At 37.9% G+C, this 24,343-nt stretch overlaps 1 protein-coding gene across 10 annotated transcripts in view; it reads left to right on the top strand.

Moving 5' to 3' along the window:
- npnta (nephronectin a) overlaps window positions 1-24,343 on the top strand; it is a 63,723-nt gene that overhangs the window by 16,792 nt on the left and 22,588 nt on the right. The window contains exons 3-6 of one of the 10 annotated variants that reach the window (XM_034302825.2): window positions 4,152-4,202; window positions 10,457-10,549; window positions 15,535-15,627; window positions 22,626-22,745. In XM_034302825.2, the coding sequence (XP_034158716.2) occupies window positions 4,152-4,202; window positions 10,457-10,549; window positions 15,535-15,627; window positions 22,626-22,745 (357 nt within the window). Of the gene's footprint in view, window positions 1-4,151; window positions 4,203-10,456; window positions 10,550-15,531; window positions 15,628-22,625; window positions 22,746-24,343 lie in introns of all 10 variants that reach the window. The other 9 variants (XM_026938772.3, XM_034302826.2, XM_026938796.3 and 6 more) reach the window with 9 other exon arrangements.

Here is a 24,343-nt window from a genome sequence, read left to right as displayed (position 1 = left end):
CACCATTGTCTCCCAGTGACAAATCACTGATCACCATTGTCTACCAATCACTGATCACCATTGTTCCCAATGACTAATCACTGATCATCATTATTCCCAGTGACTAATCATTGGTCACCATTGTTCCCAATGACCAATCACTTATCATCATTATTCCCAATGACCAATCACTGATCACCATTGTTTCCCAACAACCAATCATTGGTCATCGTTGTTCCCAGAAATTCTTCCTTCTCCATGTAACATGTTTTGATATGCAAATAATCATGACTGACGTGAATGAATGAATATGCAAATTAGTCCATGACATCATCTGTTGACTTTTAGCAACTTTCTGAGCATGCCTTAGCTACTTTCCCTGAACACATCTGGCAGTGCTGTTGTGGGAAATCCCCTTCTTCTGAAACCACAAATCCATGTATGGTTTATAAGCTTTTCTGAATTATGTTATCATCTTGTATCGGCAATGTGAGTAATCATTAAGTTAGGCTGTTTATATAATCAGGCTAATCATCTGGTGAATCAGTTAAAACAACATAGTGCTTAGTGCTGTAACGTGTTATCAGGGTGTGTATGGATAGTGTTTTAGTGTTTTTTAACTGTACCAATTCTTGATGAATTAGGTGTCAGAATATGTGCAGCACATCTTCATGCCTGCTTCGAATATGTCCATTGCTCAAATCCATTATGCTTGCACAGTCTGTTCCGCTCTGTGTTCTGTGTGAAACAGGACAATCTCTCTCCCCCTCCATCTCTATATTTGTATGTGTCTCCCTCTGTTTCTTGCCCTACCTCTCTCACTCTGTCTTTTCAGTTTCTTTTCCTCTGTGTCTCTTTGCCTATGTCTCCGTCTGCCTTTCTGTGTCTGTATCTCTTGCTGTCTTTACATTTGTGTCTGTTTCTTCCTGTCTCTTTCTATGTATTTTTCTCTTTTTCTCTGCCTGTCTTTCTATATCTGTCTCTCAGGGTCACTATTCCTGTTTCTGTCAATTTCTCAATATCTCTCTCTGACATGCTATATCACTCTGTGTCTTTCTGTTTGTTTCTCTGTCTGTCTCTCTGTTTCTCCCTCTATATCTCTGTCCCTCTCTTTCAAAATGTCCTGTCTCTTTCTCTCTGTATATCTCTGTCCCTCTCTGTCTGTCTGTCTGCCTGTCTGTCTCTCTCTCTCTCTCTCTCTCCCCATGTGATTAGATTTACACTGGGAAGATTAAGCTCGTATTAACTCTCTCTCTGACACGCTCTACTGCTTTGATCCCACTGGCAGATCCTGAAAGCCAGGAGGATTTGAATCTGTTGGAGAGGCCCTTTCTGCCTGCTTAGTTCCTGATAAGACTACAAAGAAGCCTGAATCAGATTTGAACTTTTAATTGGTAACATAATACACAAACACGTCTGGGTGGATATAATGTAAGTGTAGCAGATAGTCATAAATGAAAGCGAATTTGTTTATTCATGCAAGTGAATGTGATCAATATCCTAATGATAAATGGAATCAGAGTGACAGACATCTACATTATACATTATACAGTAAAATAATATACATTTTAGATGTGATGATGTAAGTGAAAAAGGCACATTTCACCCAGAAGCTGTACATGTGAACTCAAGTATACATGTGCCATCATGTGCATAATATGTTATCACATGTGGAAAAAAAAATGCATATAAAAATTAACATGTGAAAATAAAATAATTGAATCAGCATGGCACAGTGTCATGTAAATGTAATGTAATGTAAATGTAAATGTAATGTAATGTAAACAGTGGAGCAGTGGGTAGTGTTGCCACCTTGCAGCTCCAGAGTCCCTGGTTTGATCCTGAGCTCAAGTTACTGTCTGTGTAGAGGTTTGCATGCTCTCTCTGTACCCGTGTGGGTTTCCTACCTTCTCCCAAATACATGCTGCTAAGTGAATTGAGTTACACTAAATTGCCCCTATTGTGAATGGGAGTAATCATGGTGCCCTACCCATCCAGGGTGTATTCCCATCTCGCACTGTGTCCCAGGGATAGACTCTGGATCCACCACTACCCTGACCAGGATAAAGAGGTTACTGAAGATCAGTGAATAAAATAAAACAATCACGTGCTGTATAAATAAAAACACATGCATTACAAGTCCACTACATGTTAAAAATGTGTGAAGTGTGAACATGTGAAGTGTAAAAAAACACATATAAAGAATGAATTTAATTATTTCAACTAAGTCTCACAGACAAAACGTTCGCATGCAACTTATTTGCAGCACCTTCTTTACGTTGAATATCAACGTTCTGGCACATGCGTGTGTTGCATAGCAACGTATTAAACCTTCACTCAAATGCTCTGTATGTCACTTTCTGCACCAACGTGTTTTAACCAAGCAAAACTCTACCACTACAGTTTTTGAGTAAGATTTTATAATGATATAAACTTAACGGGCTGATGAAAGTTATCCTCTTCTCTGCAAACACAATCAGGCTTGCAAGTCGCACGGTAACACGCTACAGTAACGTGGGTATTTTCAAAAATCCCAAAATTCTCAATAGAATTTACAGCCTAAACACTATCTGCATTTTGAAAATACCTGCATTACCGTACCGAGTGACTCGCAAGCCTGATTGTGTTTGCAGAGAAGAGGAGATTTTTCCTGAGCCTGGTAAGTCCATATCATATGAAAGAACTAACATGTAAATATGTTTAGAAAAGAAGCAGAAATATTTATTATATATCGATCTTATTCAAATAACGTAGTGGTAGAGGTTCGTTTGGTTTAAATACGTTGGTGCAGGACGTAGTATACAACGCACGTGAGTGAAAGTTTACGTTGAATATCAACAATATAGAATGTGCTGTAGATATGTTGTGTGTGAATGTTTTCTCTGTGACACTAGGTTGAATTGTACACAATGAACTTCTCAAATTTGTTGCACCCAGGGACTCCATCCATCCATCCATTCTCTGTACCGCTTATCCTACAAAGGATTATGGGGCACAGTGCGGGGGACACCCTGGACGGGGTGCCAACCCATCGCCTGGCAGAATCACACACACATTCACACACCCATTCACACACTACAGACAATTTGGAAATGCCAATCAGCCTACAACACGTGTCTTTGGATTTGGGGAGGAAACCAGAGTACCCGGAGGAAACCCCTGAAGCATGGGGAGAACATGCAAACTCTGTGCACACAGGGTGGAGGCAGGAATCGAGCCCTCAACCCAGGAGGTGCAAGAGTATTTATTAGAGCCTTTTTTTATTCATGACCATTCCACCTCCAGAACACATTTGTGACATCCAAGTGACATAAATTATAGGTGACTTGTTTTTGAGTTTTTGAGGTTTGGATTAAACCCATCAGTTCAAGTGGCCAGTCTAATACGCTAACGACTAAAATAAGTCAATAATTATAACAGCTTTCATAATGATGGGTCACCACTGTAACAAAATTAGAAAGTCTTTGACCCTTTGCTCATGCTTCACGCACCCCTGGTGGTCACCGGATCCCATTTTGAGAGCCAGTGTTCTAAGGCACTAATTTCAATGCGTTAATATGGTCAGAGAATCTTCAATGATTTCCCTCAGGAACACATTGTGTATGCTTGTGTTTTTTTCTGTATGGCCTCATTCAAGTGGCATATAATGTGGAAATACACTGTGCTGAAAAATAATACCTTTATTTAAACCAAAAGCATAATAAACAGTAAAATGCTAGGAGACATTACGTATCTCGGTGATGGTTCGTTGCAGTCTCATTGTGTTCTGGCACTGATTTGGGTTTCACTGTTGTACTCCAATACTCTGAGTCTCAGGCCGTACAGAATGTGCTTACGTTTCTTGGCTCAATATATTTGTGCGTGGCAGGATTTGTACATTTTAATGAGGTGCTTTGGTTATCAAGGCTCAAGGACCCTTTTTAATCCCATAATGAAGCCGTTCTCTCTGCACTGCGTACCTAACGTTCTTGCTCTTGCACCAAATGAAATGTGAGAGACGGCATGTATGTGTGTGTATGTGTGTGGGTATGTGTGTTTGTATGCATTTTATGCATTGTATATGTGCTGTAAAGAATGCATGTCCTTCACGGCATGGCTCCCATGTAATGTTTTCAGCTTGTCTTCCCCTCCCTCGTCTTTTTTTTCCTTTTTTTTGGCCGTTTGTTTTGCAGCTCTCTACGCCTTAACCAACAGGGTAATCGGGATAAGGTGCCAGGCCAAAGGTTAGCATCATACGTTCCCTTTTGCAGTCATCTCTGCTAGTGTGTTTGTGAGGAGCCCGTCCTCTGGATCCTCACTTCCTGTTTATTTATAGCTCTCACTCATGCTCAGTGCACATGCTGATTTCCTGTGAATATTTCCCACCTGCTGCTGCAGCCTCTGTTTGCACTGCTGTGCTTGAGGAGTGGGATACTGTCCAAAACAACAATGTCTATTCTTTATGAGCTCTCCTGCAAGTGGATGGAAATTAGAAGGCTGTTTAGATAATGAATTCATAACACAAGCATAAGCATTGAACAATATAAAGAATAACACATCAGTAAATAAATATCTTTGACAAGTTATTTGATTGTACTTGAGCTGGCATATATTAGTTATAATGCTTCATAGCAATGTTATAAATAGAGTAAATGTCATGACTGTGGCTTAAGTGTGGAAAAAAACAAGCATGATATAAATATCAAAAACAAATCTTACGTATGTGTTATAGTATATGAGTTTTGTTGTAGTGATAATGTAATGATTATAAATGTTTTGCTTTTTAATTGTTAATCAATTCTTATGAGTGTGTTATGAAGTCCCTATTTTATCCTAATGAAACATTTCATCATCTTGCAGATTCTGACACGTGCTATTCATTTATTATAATGCATTATTCTACAGTATAAATATTTTATTCACTGCTTATGACTCTGTTATGAAGTGCTTATGTTCTCCTGTATCAATACATTTCCATTTAGTTTAAAAAACATTTTACGTCTTCTTTAGAATACCCAGGAAAAACCTGCTTAGACTTTCTTGAGCATAGTTTAACATGTTATTTAATGCTCATAACTGTTATGAAGCCCTTTAATTTTCATGCATCAATATAAAACACTTTAACCTTATACAACATGCATTATACATCCCTTATGTAAGCTGTTCATTTTTTCCCTCATGCATTATTTTTCCCTATATATACTGTACATCTGCTATTTAATACTTACTTGTGTTATGAAGTCTTTATGAAGGTAGTTTCCAAAGTGTTCTTGCTATTTGATTGCTATTTGAATAGATTTAAATGCTATCCTGTCAAAAAAAATATGAATGAATACCAAGGCTTACTTCAAGCAGTGCAAACATAGTAACAGTCTAATAATATTTCAGCTTCATTTTATTAATGCCACATGACCATAACCACAAGAATGCAAATGTAGAGTAGAACTGTGCACACCTGGTTACCTTTGACTCATTTTCTTTATCTCACACACTGTTCATTCTGTTTTTTTCTCTGTCATTTATTTAATTTACATCATAGCAGAGACATTAATTCTCACTGAGCTGCTGAGTGTTGTTAAATGTTGGTCTTCTCTGTATGTGAGCTGTATTTACCAGGAATAATTTGGAGATGACGTTTTAGTCATATTCATTCGTCTTGATTTATGTTGCTGTCATGTTTCAAAGCTCCTCAGGAGAGTGTTTAGGGTACGAGGCAGTCTGAGGCAGTGGTTAATGTTCTGACCTAGTGATTTAAGGGTTGTGATCAAATCTCAGGACTTTAATAGAGTGACCTTTTGAACAAGACTCTTGATTATTATGTATGCTTTGACTGTATATGTGTGGCAGAATTCTGAATTCTGATGAAATTCAAACCAAAATGTAATTTTTCTACCTATAACACAGTCATCAAACCCTTTACAAGGTGAATTTTTTAGCATTTTTGGTTGTTTGTCAGAATTCTGTTACAGTGACATCCGACTGGTTACAGTTGTCACATTGTAAGTTGTGATAACACTCTACTTTAATCCTGCATGTAATTATATCATAAAAGTGTCATTGTTATGAATTGTCTTGACAGTTTGTGTCTAATTGTCTAACCACAGTGTCATGTTTTGCTTAGTGAGGTTTATTACACAACTTATGATACGTTATGACATTTGCTTATTGTAAATACCATAATGCATAACGAAATAAGTTATCTGATCTGATCCCATAAGAAATGTGACATATTTGCTCATAAAAGGTGATGCACTTTATCATGACATTTCTAAGTCTGTAGCAGCATCATAAAGGGCTTGTTATGACATTTGTGATAGCATGGATGCTGACCAGGTGACCACTGTTGAGTTTAGCATGAGATATAATAATAATAACAATAATAACAATAATAATAATAATAAAAAGCTCAACAGAATGTCCTAATAATGACAGGAATACAGTTCACTCCAGAATTATTGGCACCCTTTAAGAGAATTATTAAGGTTGTATAAAATGTATATTACACACAATGATTTGAATTGTCCAAAGAAACATTCAGAGAGTTACCTCTCCCTTAACAAAAACTATATTTATTTTTATCAAAATATATAGAATTTTCTCTCAAAAAATGTTATAAATCCAATAAATGTTTAAAATAATTTAACAAATTATCATGCTTGGAAAAAAATCTTTTTTAAATGGCATTCAGTTTCCAAAAACATTTGCCAAGTAGTTAGTGCATCAACTCTTTCGATAAATATATTTGGCGAAGATGTTATACATGTATAAAATTCGTTTTATCATCCATCACTATAAGAAAACCAAAGTTGTTTTTAACATAAATGAGACACATGGTTGTCTAGAAGAGTTTAACATTTGACAGGAACTGGACACACGACCTTATTATCACAGTGCTGTTATTCATCAAATATCAATTGTATGGTGTGTCAATAATTTTGGTAATAGTCTTTTGCAGAATGCATTGCACTATTTAAGGAAGGCAGTGGCAGAAAATTTTTTTTTTAAATTAATCTATCTACCTTTCCAATGTGGTTAAGTTAAAAACATTACTCATTGTATGTGCTATTCTGTATCTTACTCATTTAATACGAAGGGTGCCAATAATTCTGTATTGTACTGTAATGAATGAGGTGGACGTAAAGACACATTGAAGACCCATTGTTGGCTAGTTACGCATTTAAGAAACAGGCTTTGTAGATATTTACTTCCTCATTGCTGAAATAGCAAGTCTTTGTTGTTATGCTTAGCAAACCTTCTCACATCTCAATAGGCTACTCTAATACAATTGTTGCTGTAGTTACATCTCGGAGGGTTACATCTCCTGGCTCTGTTCTTGACCCTTTCATTTAAAAAATTTGCACATACTGTACCTTATAAATAATTCTGTTCAACAAAAATCAGTCATTTATTTTTCTTGTTTTTGTCTAGCATTTTATCTAGTGCTTATGCACTGATATCACTGGACATAAACTGCCATAGCAACTCAGTATATGACCTCTTTCATGACAAGGTTAAGTCAGTCTTATGATCCATGGATGAAGTAAACTGTTACCCCAGTTACTTGGGTAATAAAGCTTCAGAAAGTATGTAAGGCACTTGCAGGGACGCTGGCAGGTTTTGATGTGGTTAGTCAATACGGGGTATTTTCCTTGGCACAGTTTGCCTGAGGCGTGTGCGTGCCAAGAGCCGACTTTTTTCTGAGCCAAGCATAGAGGATAGGTTTCCCCTTACTCATGGCTCATTCCATAAGCTCTTTCTGCCGCTCCAGTGCTTACAAATATAACCTCATCTCATGATCAGGCGGCACATCCTCCAGACTAATCCATGATTTCGTCGGGTTTGATAGCTGACTGTCGGACCAGATAAATCAGCGACCTGGATAACGTCTCAATGTCAAAGCTCAACCGCTCACTGCGTTTGGCTCTATTACAAATTTAGGCCCTGTGATTTAACTCAAGAAAGGTTTGATCATCAGGTGACTTTCACACTGCAGATTAAAAGTGAAGTAAAGGTTGTGTTGTGATTGCTAAGGTGAAATGAGACAGGGTTATTCTTATCTACCTGCGCTTAGAGGTTGGACAAGTGCTTTTGAACATGCCGCAGATGTCGTGTTCAGTGCTTTCATTTCCAAAGCGCACTCACAAAAGCTTGGGTTTTGTCTCTTAATCACTGACCAAATAATTACATAGCAGCAGTCACTCAAGGTGGCAGCGTATCATTGCTGTCTCATAGCTCAAGGGTCCCTGGTTCAATCCTGAACTCAGGTTTCGGTCTGAGTGGAGTTTCTGTTTTCCTGTGTCTGCATGGGTTTCCTCTGGTTTTTCCAGTTTCCTCGCACCAGTAGGCAGATTGGCTGCACTAAACTGCCCCTTGCTGTGAATGGTTTACTGCGATGGACTGGCATCCCATCCCGCGTGTATCTGCTGGGTGATCTGGTGATAAAATATTTGATATTGTGATAAATCCCAGCAACAAAATTTCGTCCACCGAAAATTTTCAGTGGCACTTTGGGATTTTCGAGTTAAAATGAATATTTGTAACAGGAAACAGGATTTATAACGTAACAGGAAACAGGATTTATAACAGGTAACAGGATATTTATAACAGGAAACAAACCCTGTTTCATCCAAGAACTCTTCCACTACAGGTTTGATATGGCACTTGAAAGCAGGACAGACTAATCAATATGCAGACCACATACAATATTTTTATAGCTTATTGTATTTGTTACGTTTATTGCCAGTTTGATTTTATGGAGTGTTGTCCTGCTGTGATAGTGCTGTATTATTACCTTGTAGTTTATCAGTGCTTTTAATTGTTGCTTTTCAATTTTCAAAAGTATAAAGGCAAACTAACTTCATAATTTATACGACAGCACAAAAAGCTAATAAATAATACAATAAAATCTAGTAGTTAGGTTTGTTAATTTGGTGCATAAAATATATATATATATATAAAATAAAAAATATATAAAATATATTATTTATATACAGTGTTAATTTGGTGCATTAAAAATATATATATATATATCACCCCTTCCCTGTGCTTGGCAGCTATTATTTATATACAGTGTCATTCGAATCCAAAAACACTGAATAGATGGATCTTGGCCGTGGTTATTGCTGGCTTTGGTGTTATCAGGAGTGTTGTTTGTGTTCGGATCCGGCGCTGAATTCATTGACAGAACGGCACTGTGAGGATGTTCCCTCGTCTGCTTATTCAGACAGCTATCTTTGCTTGCTGTGTATGTGTGATTGTGTGTGTGTGTGTGTGTGTGTGTGTGTGTGGGCAGATGGAGGTCTGACATCCCTGTCCCTTATTGTCCCCACTGTCTGTCTCTTCGTCCCCACACTGGGCATAATTAATGCCTTTCAGAGGACAGTATTATAACAGACTTAATGAAGCTTTTAATGGAAATTAGTCCGACTTGGCTGGAAGCTGCCATGCGAACAGGGCTTTGAAAACGAAACAGCTCACTGCGGCTCACGGCTCCTTGATTGAAAAGAAAATTGTATGGTGACTGGCAAGGCAAACAACACCGCTCACTCTATATATCTTAATATACTGACTCAGAGGCAGCAGTGCCTGAAATTTGCATTATGCCACTGTTTTCAGATTTGAGAAGCTGAGGAGCTTTATTTCCCCAGGTACAGCTCTGGGCTGGGCTGTGTCCCAATCCAAATGTTAGATGAAATGAGTCGTGAAGTTGAAGTGCAGAATAGTGTGCACTGAGTATGGCCCCAAGCCTAAAGAAAAACAGTACAGGGCAAATTATACGAGTTAGTGAATTTATCAAGGTGTAATTTCTCAAGTAGGGCACATTTTCAAGTAGTTCTTATATAGTCTATACGCCAAGGGAATTATTTATACTTTTAGTAATGTTATTTTTTTAAAAACACATGATGATAGAATTACTAGTAATGGACTATTCTTCCAAAGAACAGTTTGTTTCACAAATGTTCCACAACATTCAATCTAACTATAAATGGATATTAATCTTTAATTAATTAGAATTGTAATCGTGGAAAATTGCTGTGGTGTAAGAAGAAGAAAACACTTCAGGATGTATGTTACAGGAAAATAATCAGCTTCTGGGTGGTAACAGTAACTCCGCTTCGCATCAGGCAACATTGTACCACCCTGTCAGTGATTATTTTCCTATAACAGCACATCTCCAAGTGTTTTAACACTTACATATTACAAGTCCAGGCTTATTATTCAGAACTTTATCTTAAAATATATTAGGAATAAACAGCATCGGATGCAGAATGTCTCGTTTGTTTGATCCTGAAATGGTTCTACCTTTTTACCTCACTTAAATTTCCACTAAAGTTCCTTTTCCTATATCAGTTTGTTTGAATGGTGTTAATCTTTAATGCATAAACCTGTTTAATGCTGTGCTGATTTAATGAATTAGAATATTACTGTATGTGTGAAATTTGACATTTGCTGTTGAATATAACTGACGGTTGTGTCGCCTGTATGGGAATCTCTACAGCTCTGTGTCAGCACGGATGCAAGCACGGAGACTGTATCGGACCCAACAAGTGCAAGTGTCACCCTGGTTTTACGGGAAAGACCTGCAATCAAGGTAAGTGCTTTCAGCTTTATCACTAAGAAAACACACTATGTTATGTTAATTTGCACGCGCACACACACACACACATGCACACACACATGCACACACACATACACACAGTACACCACAGATGGCAACAAGAGAAAAACATGTCACTCAGTAATTTGCCCAGATGTAGTGCATTTTTTATTCTGATTATAATAATTCCCAATACGACATTTTGTATTCTTTCCTGTTCCAGTTTTTTTTCATTTCAGACCATCGTGTCTCAGTGGGCCAATATGTCTCAGTTTGCACACAACTGTCACTCACTGCATTTTTTTGCTGTGTACGAAATAAAAGGCCTTATTCAGCAGAATGGAGAAGCAATAATGTCTAAACTTCCTCAGCCTTTAAGCGATACAATCTCAACCACTGGCCTCAGATAACTCAGCAATGAATAAAGATAGCGCTTCAAAGTAATTGCACGGTAAGTGCTTTTAACATCAGGACGTAGCATTGCAGATAACCTTTGGTTTAAAACAGTACGTCCACCCGGAGAGGAGACGGCTTTTGAGATTTGAGGAGTGAAACTACTGCCCTAGGAGAGCAATGGGAGAACGTGTAATTAAAAGGGAGGGAAGAAGGAGGAAAACAAAACCCCTCAGGAATGTGGAACTGAGTGATCTCGCCTTCCAGCCTGACGCAGTTTCGTGTCGGTTCATTGTTAGGGCAGTGGTCATGGCAAACACCGAGCAGAGGAGACGGAAATGATCTCTTCACCTAAATAGACAAGATAGTCATGTTACAGTACATATTACTGTGTAACTAATTCAAGAGCGACGTGTATAAAATAGTGCTGCACAACTAATTGTGGCTTTGTCAATAAACTAAGCATGATGGACTGAGATTTTCTAGCTAGTTGGATTATATGTCCTGATTTATTGTATTGACTTGGGTGTGTATTATGAAGTCTCCATTTATACAGTTAAGTGTAAACATTTGCCTCTCTTAAGACAACGTGAAGAAATTTCGTTTAATATAACTGCTCATTTAAAGCCGTATTCAGGGTTGGGTTACGTGCACATAGTAAGGAGTTAATACTTTTTCATATTCAGGCCTCAGATGTAACTAGGGATTTTAGCACTACACAGACAGTCGTGTAGGATTTGCCAAAAACAGAGGCATATCTCAGTTATGCACAATTCTAAACTTGGACTTAAGCCCATTCTTCTTGTGTAATATTGGCTTGAGTTTTAAGTCTGACGCTGCTGACTGACAGTTATAATCATAATATGTCACACTGAAATGTTATGCTTTGGTCTGTAAATACACTAAAAAATATAGAATGCCACTGGAGACCAGAATTAAATACATAAATATGACACTATTAATTAATTAATAGTATCTGCATAACACAACTCTGAATGCGATTTTTTTTCCTTTGCTTGAATATTAACGTAACTTTTGAACTTAAGTCACCGACGCTGAATACAGCTCTTAGGGAGTTAGGTTTCACAGATCTTGCATAACCATGTACTAAATTTGGTCAAATAGTTTATGATTACATATTATTAATAATAATAATAATAAAATAATTTTAAAAAACATCAGTTTGGAAGATTGAACTTCCTTTTCTGCATATGAAATAAAGATCCCCTTTTCTGAAGATAAATTATACATTTTTTTTTTTAATTCAAAAGCCATGGAGGATGCAAAGCTTTGCACTCAACTCTATGCTTTAACTGTATGACCACTCTGAGCAAGCTCTGATTATTTTCTAGTCTCTGCTTCCAAAACACGTTGAGGCATGAAGGCATCTTCATTTAGTCACACACAATACTAATGAATACAAGCCAAAGAAGGATAGACTTAGGAATGCAATGATCACATACCACGTTAGCATATTTATTAAATTATTAATTATTATGATAATTATTCATTCTTAGCTTGTTAATTTTTGTATAGGAATTATTTTTGTATTGCAAATTAAAATAGTGAACTTAATTAATGTGACTTTTAAGTAGCATCCTTATTTTGATTTTCAAATGTAAAAGAAAAGCCGCTTAATTTAAAATAATGATGAAATTATTGCTCTGACGGAGAGACGTAGAGAGGCGGAGCTGATGATTTGCTTCAACTGGCTCAATAATTGAGTAATTTACCATGATTTCAATATTGACAAAGCTAATCTTGATTACTATTTTAGCCGTTATTGTGCAGCTTTATTGTGTGAGTTGGAGTCTTGCACAGTCCAGAGTTACTGATTAAACAGGTTGCTTGGTTTCATAGTCAAATCAAGCGAAGTGGTTTACAAACAGCTTCGGCGTGAAAATTCCAAATGTGTAACTAAAGCCAGTGTGTTGACCTCCTTCACCCCATCTGTCCCTGTAATGTGTGTGTACACTGACCAAACACCAGTCCCAATGCACTTGACAGTGTTGATTTCTAGATAGCCCTCAAGCACTTTAATGACTGAGGCTGTTACAAAGAAAAATGTCTACATACTGTATATGCACAGAGGATATTAATAAGAATTTTTTTTCTTTACATTAAATTAAACTCAGTTTTATTGTTCACTCAAGACATTTGTTTAAGATTGAACTTAAAGTACCCTATGAGTACATTATTTTAAACCATTAACAGAAAATAATAATAGCCCCAGAAAATACAGAAATGCCATAGAAATTTGTTTATCCCCATAAAAATATTATCTATGATACTCCTCCAACAACTCCGCCCATCCCAGGCGCTAACTGGTTAGTTAACTACTAGCAAAACTAGCTCACGGGTCAACATGAGTGAGATTTACATTGTCATATTCTTAGCTAATTATTTTTCAGTAGGCAAATCTGTACAAAATTCCAGTATAAATACAGTGAAAATTATTTTATACTGAGTTGACATTCTGGTTATTTTCTAATAAGGTGTGGCCACAAATTGATGTTGATATTGAGGCCGTGAGTTAACATTTTGGAGGCTTGGTCATGGCACACAATGTTATATCATATTTAATACGTGGCCTCCAGTTAATTATTTAGCAGGAATGAGAGACAAAGTCTATAATCGCTTAGAGAATTTGTTTAACATGACGCAGGCTAATGATATATCCATGTCGCAATGCCAGTGACTTCAGTAACTCTTGATGCGACATTCCAAGATTGAAGTAAAGTGTAATATTATCTCTCTCTCATTTTAAAATACTGTAGTGGCCATGAGTGTTGTCACAAAGTATATCTTTGAAATTAATTTCTTCAATATATTCATTTATGGCCATGGCTTATTAAAAAAATAACCGCCATGTCACCTTAGCACCTCGTACTTTTGTTCACTGCTAACAGTAGGTAAGTTAGCCTGCTAACTAGCAAACTACACAGGCTTAAAAGATGGGTGGAAGCTAATGAGATTATTTTGTGATTCTTTTAAGTACTAAAGTACTTAAATACTATGTACTAAGTACTAAGAAATTCTTTGTTTTAAATTGAAAATGAAACTTTTTTAGTATGTTAACAGATTTAACCCAAACACTCACACACTCTCAAACTATATAACCAGAATTAGCCATCCAAATGACTTCAGGGGCTCTTCAAACAACAACAACAACAACAACAAAACATATCTTAAGAGCATTAGAAACAATGTAATTAGTTAACTGCACATTAAAAATATGCATAAACCTGCTAAATGGATACCTGCGCAGTTAGTGTCTGTTAAGTCCATCAGAATGAATGAATCAATGCTAATTGAGCAATACTAAACGCTGCAGCCCAATCAGTGACCTGAATCTGGCTTTTGGACTAAATTCCAATTAAAGCCTTATTAGCATTAACCTCTCTTGATCCCCATTTTGTGTAAAGAGCCACAGTCGCTCATCATAACTTTGCAACCTGTCATACTGCTGATGTGAGGCAGATGCGTGAGGAAATGCAAATAAACCGATTAAAGCGCTAATCCATTTAGACGCAATGGCACCGGGCCGCGCTTCACTCGGAGCGGATCAGATCGTTTTAATAAGATGATTATTTGCTGTAGGCGACTTTGTAAATGAGAATCAGCTCACCTGCTGCGAGCGCTCTCAGTAAGGAATGTATTATGAGCCCATCTGAGGGCAAGTGTGCTTACATTTTCCTCTTTGTATATTATCTTGTTAACAGATGGTGGCGAGCACTCTATTCACATCTCCATGAGTGTTTCTATTATCAGAATGATAGCTCATATATGCAATCAGTTCTCTGGCTCCAGCTTTAGCTGATAAGCGGGCGTACAGTCTAAAGTCAACAAAGTCTCCCATCCGACTGTTTAATGTGGGATAATGGTCCATGTTTTGCACAAACCACATACGGCAGACTGGCTGTTTTTCTGTGATATTTATAACTTGAAAGCGAAATGAAGCTGAGTGGATTATGGGACAGGCTTTACATGTCATCATATAATTAGCCATAACACAGCTGCATTGTTCAGTTACACCACAACATGCTTTCATTTGTTCCCTGGCTCCATCGGCTTGAGCGTTTAGGAATGCTGACTAGGATTAAAAACAGCGCAGCTGAGTTATAAGATTCCATTTTTGTCGCGCTACAAAGGTGGGGCAAGCACGCAAACCTCTCAAACCCTTCAAACCCTTCCAAGCATTTTCATGTCTCCCACCCAATGTGCCTGCTAACAATAAGGAGGAGGACGAGGAGGACGGATTTGGACATGACTGTTGACATGTTGTGACACTGAATCCACGCTCACTTTTGTTCAGAGGAAGCAGCTGGAGGCCGAGAGACACGCCTCACTTGCTCACTGACTCACTCCCTCACTCCGACTCTGTTCAATCTCCATAGCACAGGAATTTGGCATTTTTTTTAAAGCCAAATCACACATGGATAATCCTCTTTAGTGCATAATGTCATTCTTGTCCTCTGCAGGAATGTGGACTGGTTAAAGGTGTGGAATCTGCTGGAGATGTGTACTGACGTGATCCTGTGTGCTGTGTTGTCTGTGTTCCCTTTCTCTCTTTAACCTGTTAGCAGAACAGCAGGACTATGTAAACCCCCCAATCTGGGACAGTCTCCCCCCTCTATTTGTTCCCATGGACCATCCGGCGGTGGGGGTGCCTTCGGCGGGTGAGCTAATCTGATGGTCATTGGGCGATTCCTTTTTTCACCCTTCTGCCCCGCACACCACCAGCATGGCGCAGTCCGTTCAGCCAAAGCATAGTGAATACCTCCTCTTTCCCTCACCTTTCTTCCTGTAGTAGATCCCAGAGCCTGGATGGGCATGGCCGGAATGACATGCTGAAAGCCGAGCATGCCATCTCTCTATCTATCTATCTATCTATCTATCTGTCTGTCTGTCTGTCTGTCTGTTTGTCTGTCTGTCTGTCTGTCTCTTTCTATGTCCCTCTCTCACTCTATCTCTCGCTGTCTATCTGCTCCTTTGTCTCTACCCTCCCCCCACCCTCTTTCCCCCTCTCTCTATGTCTCCCCCTCTCTCTGAGTCTCTGTCTGTCTGTCTGTCTGTATATCTCTCTCTGTCTCTCTCTCTCTGTTTTTTTCTCTCTGCTTCACTCTCTGTCTCCCTCTCTCTTTCTGTCTCTCAGTCTGTTTGCCTCTCCCTCTGGCTCCCTGCCTTTCTCCCCCTCTCTCTCTGTCTCCCTCTGTTTCTCTATGTCTGTCTGTCTTTCTCTATCTGTCTGTCACTCAGTCTCTTTCTCTCTCCCTCTCCCTATCTGTCTATTTGCCTTTCTATATCTCTCTCTCTGTCTCCCTCGCTCTCTCTCTCTCTCACACTCTCGCTCTCTCATTCTCTCTCTTGAGAAGCTGTGCTATGGCACCATGTTCACTCTCTCTCTCTCCTCTCTCTCTCTCTCTCTCACTCACACACACACACACACACACACACACACACACACACACACACACACAGAGAGACTGCAAGTCTTTCTTGATTCCCAGCACAGTGAACTTGTGAACCAGACCATCTTTCATCTCAGAGCACCCAAGAGCTTGGCCTACTGCTCTCTCCCACACCAACTCTTTCATCTCCCCTCTCTCTCTGTCTCTCTGCTTTTCTTCTCCCAGTCTTTCTCAAACTCCTCTATGAGCACGAGTGTTACTGCTGAACTCTTCAAATGTGACACTGTGTCTTGTGTGTTGCTTACTGTCACATGCAATGTGAGAGACTGACACAGTCAGCCAAAACATGGAGTATTATAGTTTAAAGGCACTTAAAGGAGCAGTTTGTAGATGGTTGCAGGCTGCGTTTCCCAAAAGCAATTATAATACAAAGATCATTATTAAATGCTAGAATGAGCATCGCATTGTACTTCCTTTCTTTCTCTCTCTCTCTTTCTCTCTCTATCAGTTAAGATTATCTTAACTTTACAATACAGGAAGCATTGGGCTCTGAAAATAACAAACTCTTCTTTTAAAAAAGAAAACAAGTATTCCAGTAAAAACATAAATCTTTGTGTTTAAAACTCAGTCTCGTTTTCTAAATTGACCCTAATGGTGCTTTATTAAATGAAGGTACACTTGGAGGTTTAATTCATTAAACAAAATAAAATATGGATGTAGGCAGATATAAGAGCTAGGGAATATGTAGAAGATATAGATTAAATTGTAGGAGAAATAAAGGTTGTGTTGTGCTAGAGCCAAATTAGAGTGATCAGTCATCATTAAAAAAATTGATGTACCTATTCATTTCTTAGCTTTCCTCATTATAGAGTATTTAAATATTCAAAAGTCTTTCAGTGACAGTCTACAGTATTAGTCACACAATGCTTTTGAATTCTCAAATCTGATTGATCAGAAGGTGTTGATTAATTTTTTCTTTAACAGCTCTGACAGTAGTTCTGGCTGCAAGACAGGTTTATATCAAGGCGCTTGTTCTAATATGATATCGTTTCTATGGTGAAAACTCATCTACACTCCACATAATCTAAGACTAATAATAAATGGATTTTAAAGAGAGTTAAACTCAGTTATTTAACAAATTTAAGTATGTAATCATTCATGGTGAAGTTTTCTGTGAGTAGATGTATATTTAACATTAACTGAAGGAGTCTCCAGGGTCAGCGGTTTGTAAAAGGTTTTCCAACACAGAAAGGTATTCAGGACAGAAGAGTTCATGCTTTATCATTTTTTTAGTAACATGACAAGCTGCATTTTTCTTATTTTGTTAATTTTATGGGAGAGATTAAAAAGAGAGGCTGGTGATGGAATGACTGTTTATAGCTGCTATAATGTAAGTGATAACAGGAAGGAACTTGTTTCACAGATGTTCCATAACATTAAATGTAATTATAAATGGATATAAATATGACATGTATGGGGTAATTGTTCATATTTAAGAGGAATAAAGGGGTAAGAGTAACTTCGCTTTGAGCTGCACCACACTCCGTTGTTGGTGATTTTCCTATAATAGCATGTTTTATTCCTTATTTATTTTTCAAAATGTCTATAGTATATTCTATCTATCTATCTATCTATCTATCATCATCCAGTCCATAAGTAATTCTGCCTCTGTACACCACTACAATGGAGTTGAAATGAAGCAATCAAGATGTGACTGAAGCGTAGACTTTCAGCTTTAATTCAAGAGGTTTAACAAAAATATTACATTAATTGTTTTGGAATTACAGCCTTTTTTTTACAGAGTCAAAAGTAATGGGACAGTTGACTGATAAGCAGTTTCATGGCCAGGTTTCATCCATATTTCATGAAAATTAAGGAGATAAAAAGTCTGGAGTTGATGCCAAGCACTGAATTTGCATGTGGTAGCTGTTCATGTTCAATACTTTTTCCAAATAATTTCCAAATACCAAATATATAAATATAAAACAAGAATACTGTAAATATCTCCCTCCATCCCTCCTTCTCTTTCTCTCTATCTCTGTCTTATTGTCTCTAAATCCTTTTATTCATCAGTGAGTTGAGATTCTTCACACACCATTTGCAGTGAAAGGCTCTGTGCCTCGTAATGTAATGTTGGTTTAATCTTCCCTGCTCTTTCCATCTCCTTCTTGTTCTCCTCTATCCCTCTCCCCATCTTTGTTTCTCCTCCCCTCCTCTATTTTCTTCTTCTCCACAGCAGACCTTTCTGCTTCATGCTCTTTCTCATTTGTTCCCGCATGTGTGTAACCCCCAGCTCTGACACTGGATGGCCGTTCCAGTAATCCACATTCGTGACATTTAAATTTTGCTGTTTTCAGGCTTTTTTTTCCCAGAGGCAAGAAAGAACCAGCTGAGTCTCTGTTAAAAAAAAAGGAAAACTCTTTTCTTTCCCCTCTTAGCAGTATGTATTTGTAATACAGATTTGGAGGCTCAGTTTGAGAAGAGAAGTTTGGCTGAGTGTTCCTACTGATGCCGAGAATATCACAGAAATGGAAGAAAGAGAAATGAAAAAAGCCAAAGGGGAAAAGTGTAAACTGGGGTGTAGCACAGTGCATGAAGGTTAAAAGAACATTTTTCTATGTGTGCACATGGTTTTTGGTATCTTGCCATACAGAAAATGCCACACTAGTGAGTTCAAATTGCGTATGTACTCAAGTTCCAAATAACGATGATACATGTGCTTCCTCCATTATTTACCATGTAAGGAATTAAACACAACAGGGTGTGCTGTTAAAGGAAAATAATCAACTATGCAGAGGGCCATTACCACCCGTAGTTGATTAATTTCATATACCACCATCCTGAAATGTTTTATTCCTCGTATACCACAGCGATTTATCAACATTTAGACATTTTTATTTACTTAAGAACAACGTGTCATACAATTTATCCATTTATAGTTACATTTCATGTTGTGGAATATCCGCAAATCAATTTATCCCTTAAATTATAGCAGTGATAAACAGTCTGCCCCTCACCACCGTCTATTTTTTTCTCTTTTAAAGTTAATAAGACTAAAACACAACTTGTCATTTTCCCGAGAAAACAGAAAGCACAAAGTCCTGATGACTTTCCTGTGGCAGAACACTTACTGACTGTTACTAAGTGCTGACACTGGAGACTCCTTCCAGAAATCTCCTTACAGAAAACTTCATATCAATGATAATATGGTTTTGTTGTTAAACAGCACAATTTTAATCCATTTATTTATTAGGCTTTGATTATGTGGACAGAAAAGACCCTATGAATTAGCTGTTACTATAGAAACAATAACGTATTCGACCGAGTGTGTTAATATAAACCAATCATTTGCATTACAGCCGGCTCTGCTGTCAGAGCTGCTGTTGTAGAAAATTAATCAACACCTTCTGATCAGTCACAATCGAGAATTCAACAGTAACAGGGGTATAATTGAAAAATAAACTATTCCCATACTTCCTGAATGGAGTTATAACATTTAATTAACCTGTAGTCTGATTAATTTGCCAACTGCGCCTCCATTTCACTTCATTACCAGATTCTAATAAAATGATGAGTATGTGATGTTGAATGGCCCTGATGATATCCACAAGAATTGTCTATCTACACAGAAGGTTTGGCTTGTTCAGCCTCCTGTAATTTATGCCTTCAATTACATGATAATTGGAGTCTATTTGGAAAAAGCAGGATCGAAAAGATTGCGGATGATTCTGTGCAGAGTGAGATGGAGGATTTCTGCCTGCTGTCCTGATTTTGCCTCGTCTGACATTGTGCAAGTTTTGAAAGCTTGTCAACTGTCAGGAAGTTTGGCAGAAAGTAAAGTATAGTAAAACCAATAAAAAAACTCATACCATGGGGTCAGAAAAACATTGGGTGGTAGGATCAAAAAATCTTGTTTTCACCTGACCTCAGTATTATTGTTATAACATATTTGACATTTCAAGGGCATCTGCAGCTTGCAGACATTCAAAGCTGCCTAGAAACTCACACCTAGATAACATTTTGACATATTGTGCATTGTTTTTTTTTTTTTACTTTAAGTAAATACAGTGGAGACTGAATGATAACAGCATACAAATAGATTATTATTTGATAAAACTCTATTCACATGGGTTTTATATATATATATATATATATATATATATATATATATATATATATATATATATATATATAAATATATATATGCATATTTTACACAGATTCATGGGAAACTGTTACATTTATTTCACTACTAAAGACACTGAGAAAAACATCTTTTCTTTTAAAAAAACAACTACAAAAAACAGTGATTGAGATTTTTAATTTATTAATGAACAAAGCATTACTCTTTTTACCAGTTTATAGATACATTTAATGCTGGGGAATATCCATGAGACAATGAGACAAGATACTTCCTGTAACCCCTAACGTCATAGCTGCTATAAACAGTCGTTCCCTCATCAGCCCCTCTTTTTTTTTTTCTTGAAGTTCATAAGACAAAAAAACTCAGGAACGAGAAAACAGAAAACCCCTCTCCCATGTTGGAAAACTTCCTGACCGTTACAAAGTCCCTGACACCAGAGACCCTTGTTACAGAAATGACTCCTAAACAGAAAACTTCACCATATCAGTGATTAAATGCTTTTTCTTTATTAAATAACAACACTTAAAAAAAAAAAAGAATCTGTTTATTATTATACTTAGATTAAGGGGAGCATTTGTCATAAAAGTCCCTGTGAATGAACTGTTACTATAGAAATGATAAACCATCCATTTAAATTATAGCTGGCACTACTGTTATAGAAAAATAATCAACACCTGATTTGAGAATTCACCAGCGCTGTGGTATATATATATATATATATATATATATATATATATATATATATATATATATATATATATATATGCACAGAGTGCATAGAGGCACCACCTGTGTGCCAGCTCTCCTCACCCAACATCAGTGCTCGACTTCACTAATGCTCTTGTGGCTGAATGAGCACAAATCCCCACAGCCACGCTCCAAAATCTAGTGGAAAGCCTTCCCAGAAGAGTGCCAGTTACTGTAACAGAATCTGGAATGTGATGTTCAAAAAGCACATATGGGTATGATGGTCAGGTGTCCGCAGACGTTTGGCCATATAGTGTACATTGAAATCAGTAATTGATAATTAGTTTTACATATTAATAAAGTATGAATCACAATCTTGACACCATTTTTGCTTCCTTCCGTAAACATTATAAAACATTTTCCTCTTGTTTATGATTAAAACTGTCACTGTAAATCTACCTGGAGGAGAAAAAATACACCTGTACGGTAAGATGAACATTTTTTTTTTTTTTTTTTACTGACAGTGCCCCAGCAATGACCTCACATTAGTGCCAATTGCTGTTTATGCAGTCAACAACATTAGCACATTTGTCTTTTTAAATCGGGGGTACCTGTCAAAAGTAGCAGTCGTACCATGCCACAGAATGCATTCCAGGAATAACCCAAAGCTAAAGATGGCGCCATTCTCTCTGTACCGGGCCACACTCAAGCTGCTCGTACGCCTGCCAGTGGGATCTGCTTTCACTGTGGGGTAAATTAGACTCCATGCACAGAAAACCCGCAGTTATAACCTACAGTATGATGAGGAAAGTGATACATAGTTAAGCACTGTTGACCCCTTGCTGTAGTCCGAGACTGAGCGTGGAATCGTTTTTCACCTCCATGCACGTGGGCTGGAATTCTTTGTATTCTTGTCATGCACGCACCGGGCTGGCGGCCTATGATTAATTTCCGGGCTCTGTTGACTTTTCTGTTTGCTTTGCGAGCATTTTGGCAGGTGCTAGACTCCAGGCAATCTATCTAATCTGAACTCGACATATCACAGTGTCTAATAATATTTTTTAAAAGGCCAGAGGTTGCTGGCATTTAGCATCACAGAGACGTCAGAGGAAAAACACAGTGTCTGTATGTAAGTGTGGGTGGTGATGGAATACCTCTGTTGGAAGGTAATAACCAGGAGGAGAGTTTTTGAAGGTGGGCCTGTTAAGTGTGGGTGGTGATACTTCTATTGGAAGGTAATAACCAGGAAGAGAGTTTTTGAAGGTGGACCTGTTAAGACACAGATCCTCACCATTCCCTCCCACAAACTCACAGCTGTAAGGGGGTTGACCTTTGAACTGTGACCACTGGCTGATTCTCCTAACACCACACACGCACACATCACAAGGTTTTCTGTCTGGATGCCTTAACTCGTCTTTCTCTCTCTTTCCTGCAGATCTGAACGAGTGTGGCCTGAAGCCTCGACCCTGTAAACACAGGTGCATGAACACGTACGGCAGCTACAAGTGCTACTGCCTCAACGGCTACATGCTTCAGCCTGACGGGACCTGCGGAAGTGAGTCGCGCTTCGCTTTTGCTCATTTAGCCCTCAGCCATCCAGCTGGTGTGTTGCTCCACTTTCACGCACTAACACCACCACCGATCAGTGCATTCACTAGTCATGTGTGCTTGCTGTCGCAGATGGAAATGGCATGGCGCTAAGGCTGAACCCTAATGAGCAGATGCTGTTTTTGCGCTACACAGATTTAACTTCATGCACAGATGTCTGATGCATGTAAATTCGCCAGCAAATTCATCAATGCGGCTTAATTAACAAGCTCAAGGGCCAGCAGTAAAAATAAAAAATGTACACTTCTGTTCTTAGAGACTCAAATTGACTCAACTGGAGGAAGAAAATGTGGAGATGAGAATAACCAATTTCCAAAAGCTTTACTACTACACAAGTAGTGCAAATGGAGTGTGTCTCCTGTCATGATTCTGGAGAAAGTAATGGAAGTAACCATAGCTTTTCAAAAATCATGTCACCTTTAATTTCTGGATTTATGAAATGTCTTAATGGTTTCCAGTGGATTCAGCTACAGAGCGAGGATATTTGATGTTGAATTGCTGTATCTTAATGTTCAGTCTACATAACTTATTAGTTTCTTGCAAACAGGATTCTTGAAATCCATTAGGCAATTAGGCCATCATTATACCAAAAGTTTTGACCTCTTTTAATAGATTTTCAAGGAATAACCAATCTAGAATTAATCTCAAGTAACCTGTTGAACCATTGGGATTGTCATATATATCATATGGATAATGCAAAAGACTCTTACTAACAATTACAAACCATTATAACCACCAGGAACCAAGAGAAATGTGTAATAGGTTCAACATTTTTTCATTTGAACAGAGAGCCTCAATTGTATAGCAGATTATTCTGAATTTCTGCAGGTCCATTTCTCTGCAGTGTAAAGAATTTTTCCATCACTGTATGTTCTGTTCCCTTTCTATTGTAAGCTACTATGATTACATTTTTTTTTTTTTCCCAGAGAGTTTTTTTTTTCCCCTGGCAGTCACCCTATCAGCTTGGGGCATGGTTTAGCCCCTGTGGAGGGCTTTACAGTGACTTATTGAAAAATGAAAGAGTAAAAGAAAATGAGAGCGAAAGAGAGAAGAGTGAACTTCAACCCTGCCAGTAAATCCTGATTCTTCTAGCTGGCCCTGAGCTATTCTCCCTGTGTTGAGAAGGCTGTGCCTGTGCTTGCCTCATGTTAACCACTGAAAAGGTTCAATATTTCTCTTTCTTCCAGATGGCTCGCACTGCTGCAAGCATGCTCGTATCGTTGCGTTTATCATAGCATGCAGCAGGGGTTTTTTTTGAAGCAGAGGTTAAAGATACCATCAGTTGTGGGTTTTTTTGAGAGATTTTCTTGCAGGCCTGGATCTCGGTCTTAAATGATTCATATCCTTGCTTCATCAGGCACTCCAAATGTTTTTGAAGTGGAGATAATTAATGGTTAAGGGTCTTGTTCACGATGAGATATGCTATTAGATTTAAAGAAGTGGGCTTTTTGAGTTTTAGATGTTTATTAAAACTCATGACAACATGAGTTATATGAATGTGGGTATATAGGATGTGACATCAAAGATTTCCCCAACAAATTAAGA

Source organism: Pangasianodon hypophthalmus, chromosome 3 (genome assembly GCF_027358585.1).
Source record: "Pangasianodon hypophthalmus isolate fPanHyp1 chromosome 3, fPanHyp1.pri, whole genome shotgun sequence".
NCBI classification, from domain to species: Eukaryota; Metazoa; Chordata; class Actinopteri; order Siluriformes; family Pangasiidae; genus Pangasianodon; species Pangasianodon hypophthalmus.
This window is presented reverse-complemented; position numbering and strand designations above follow the sequence as displayed.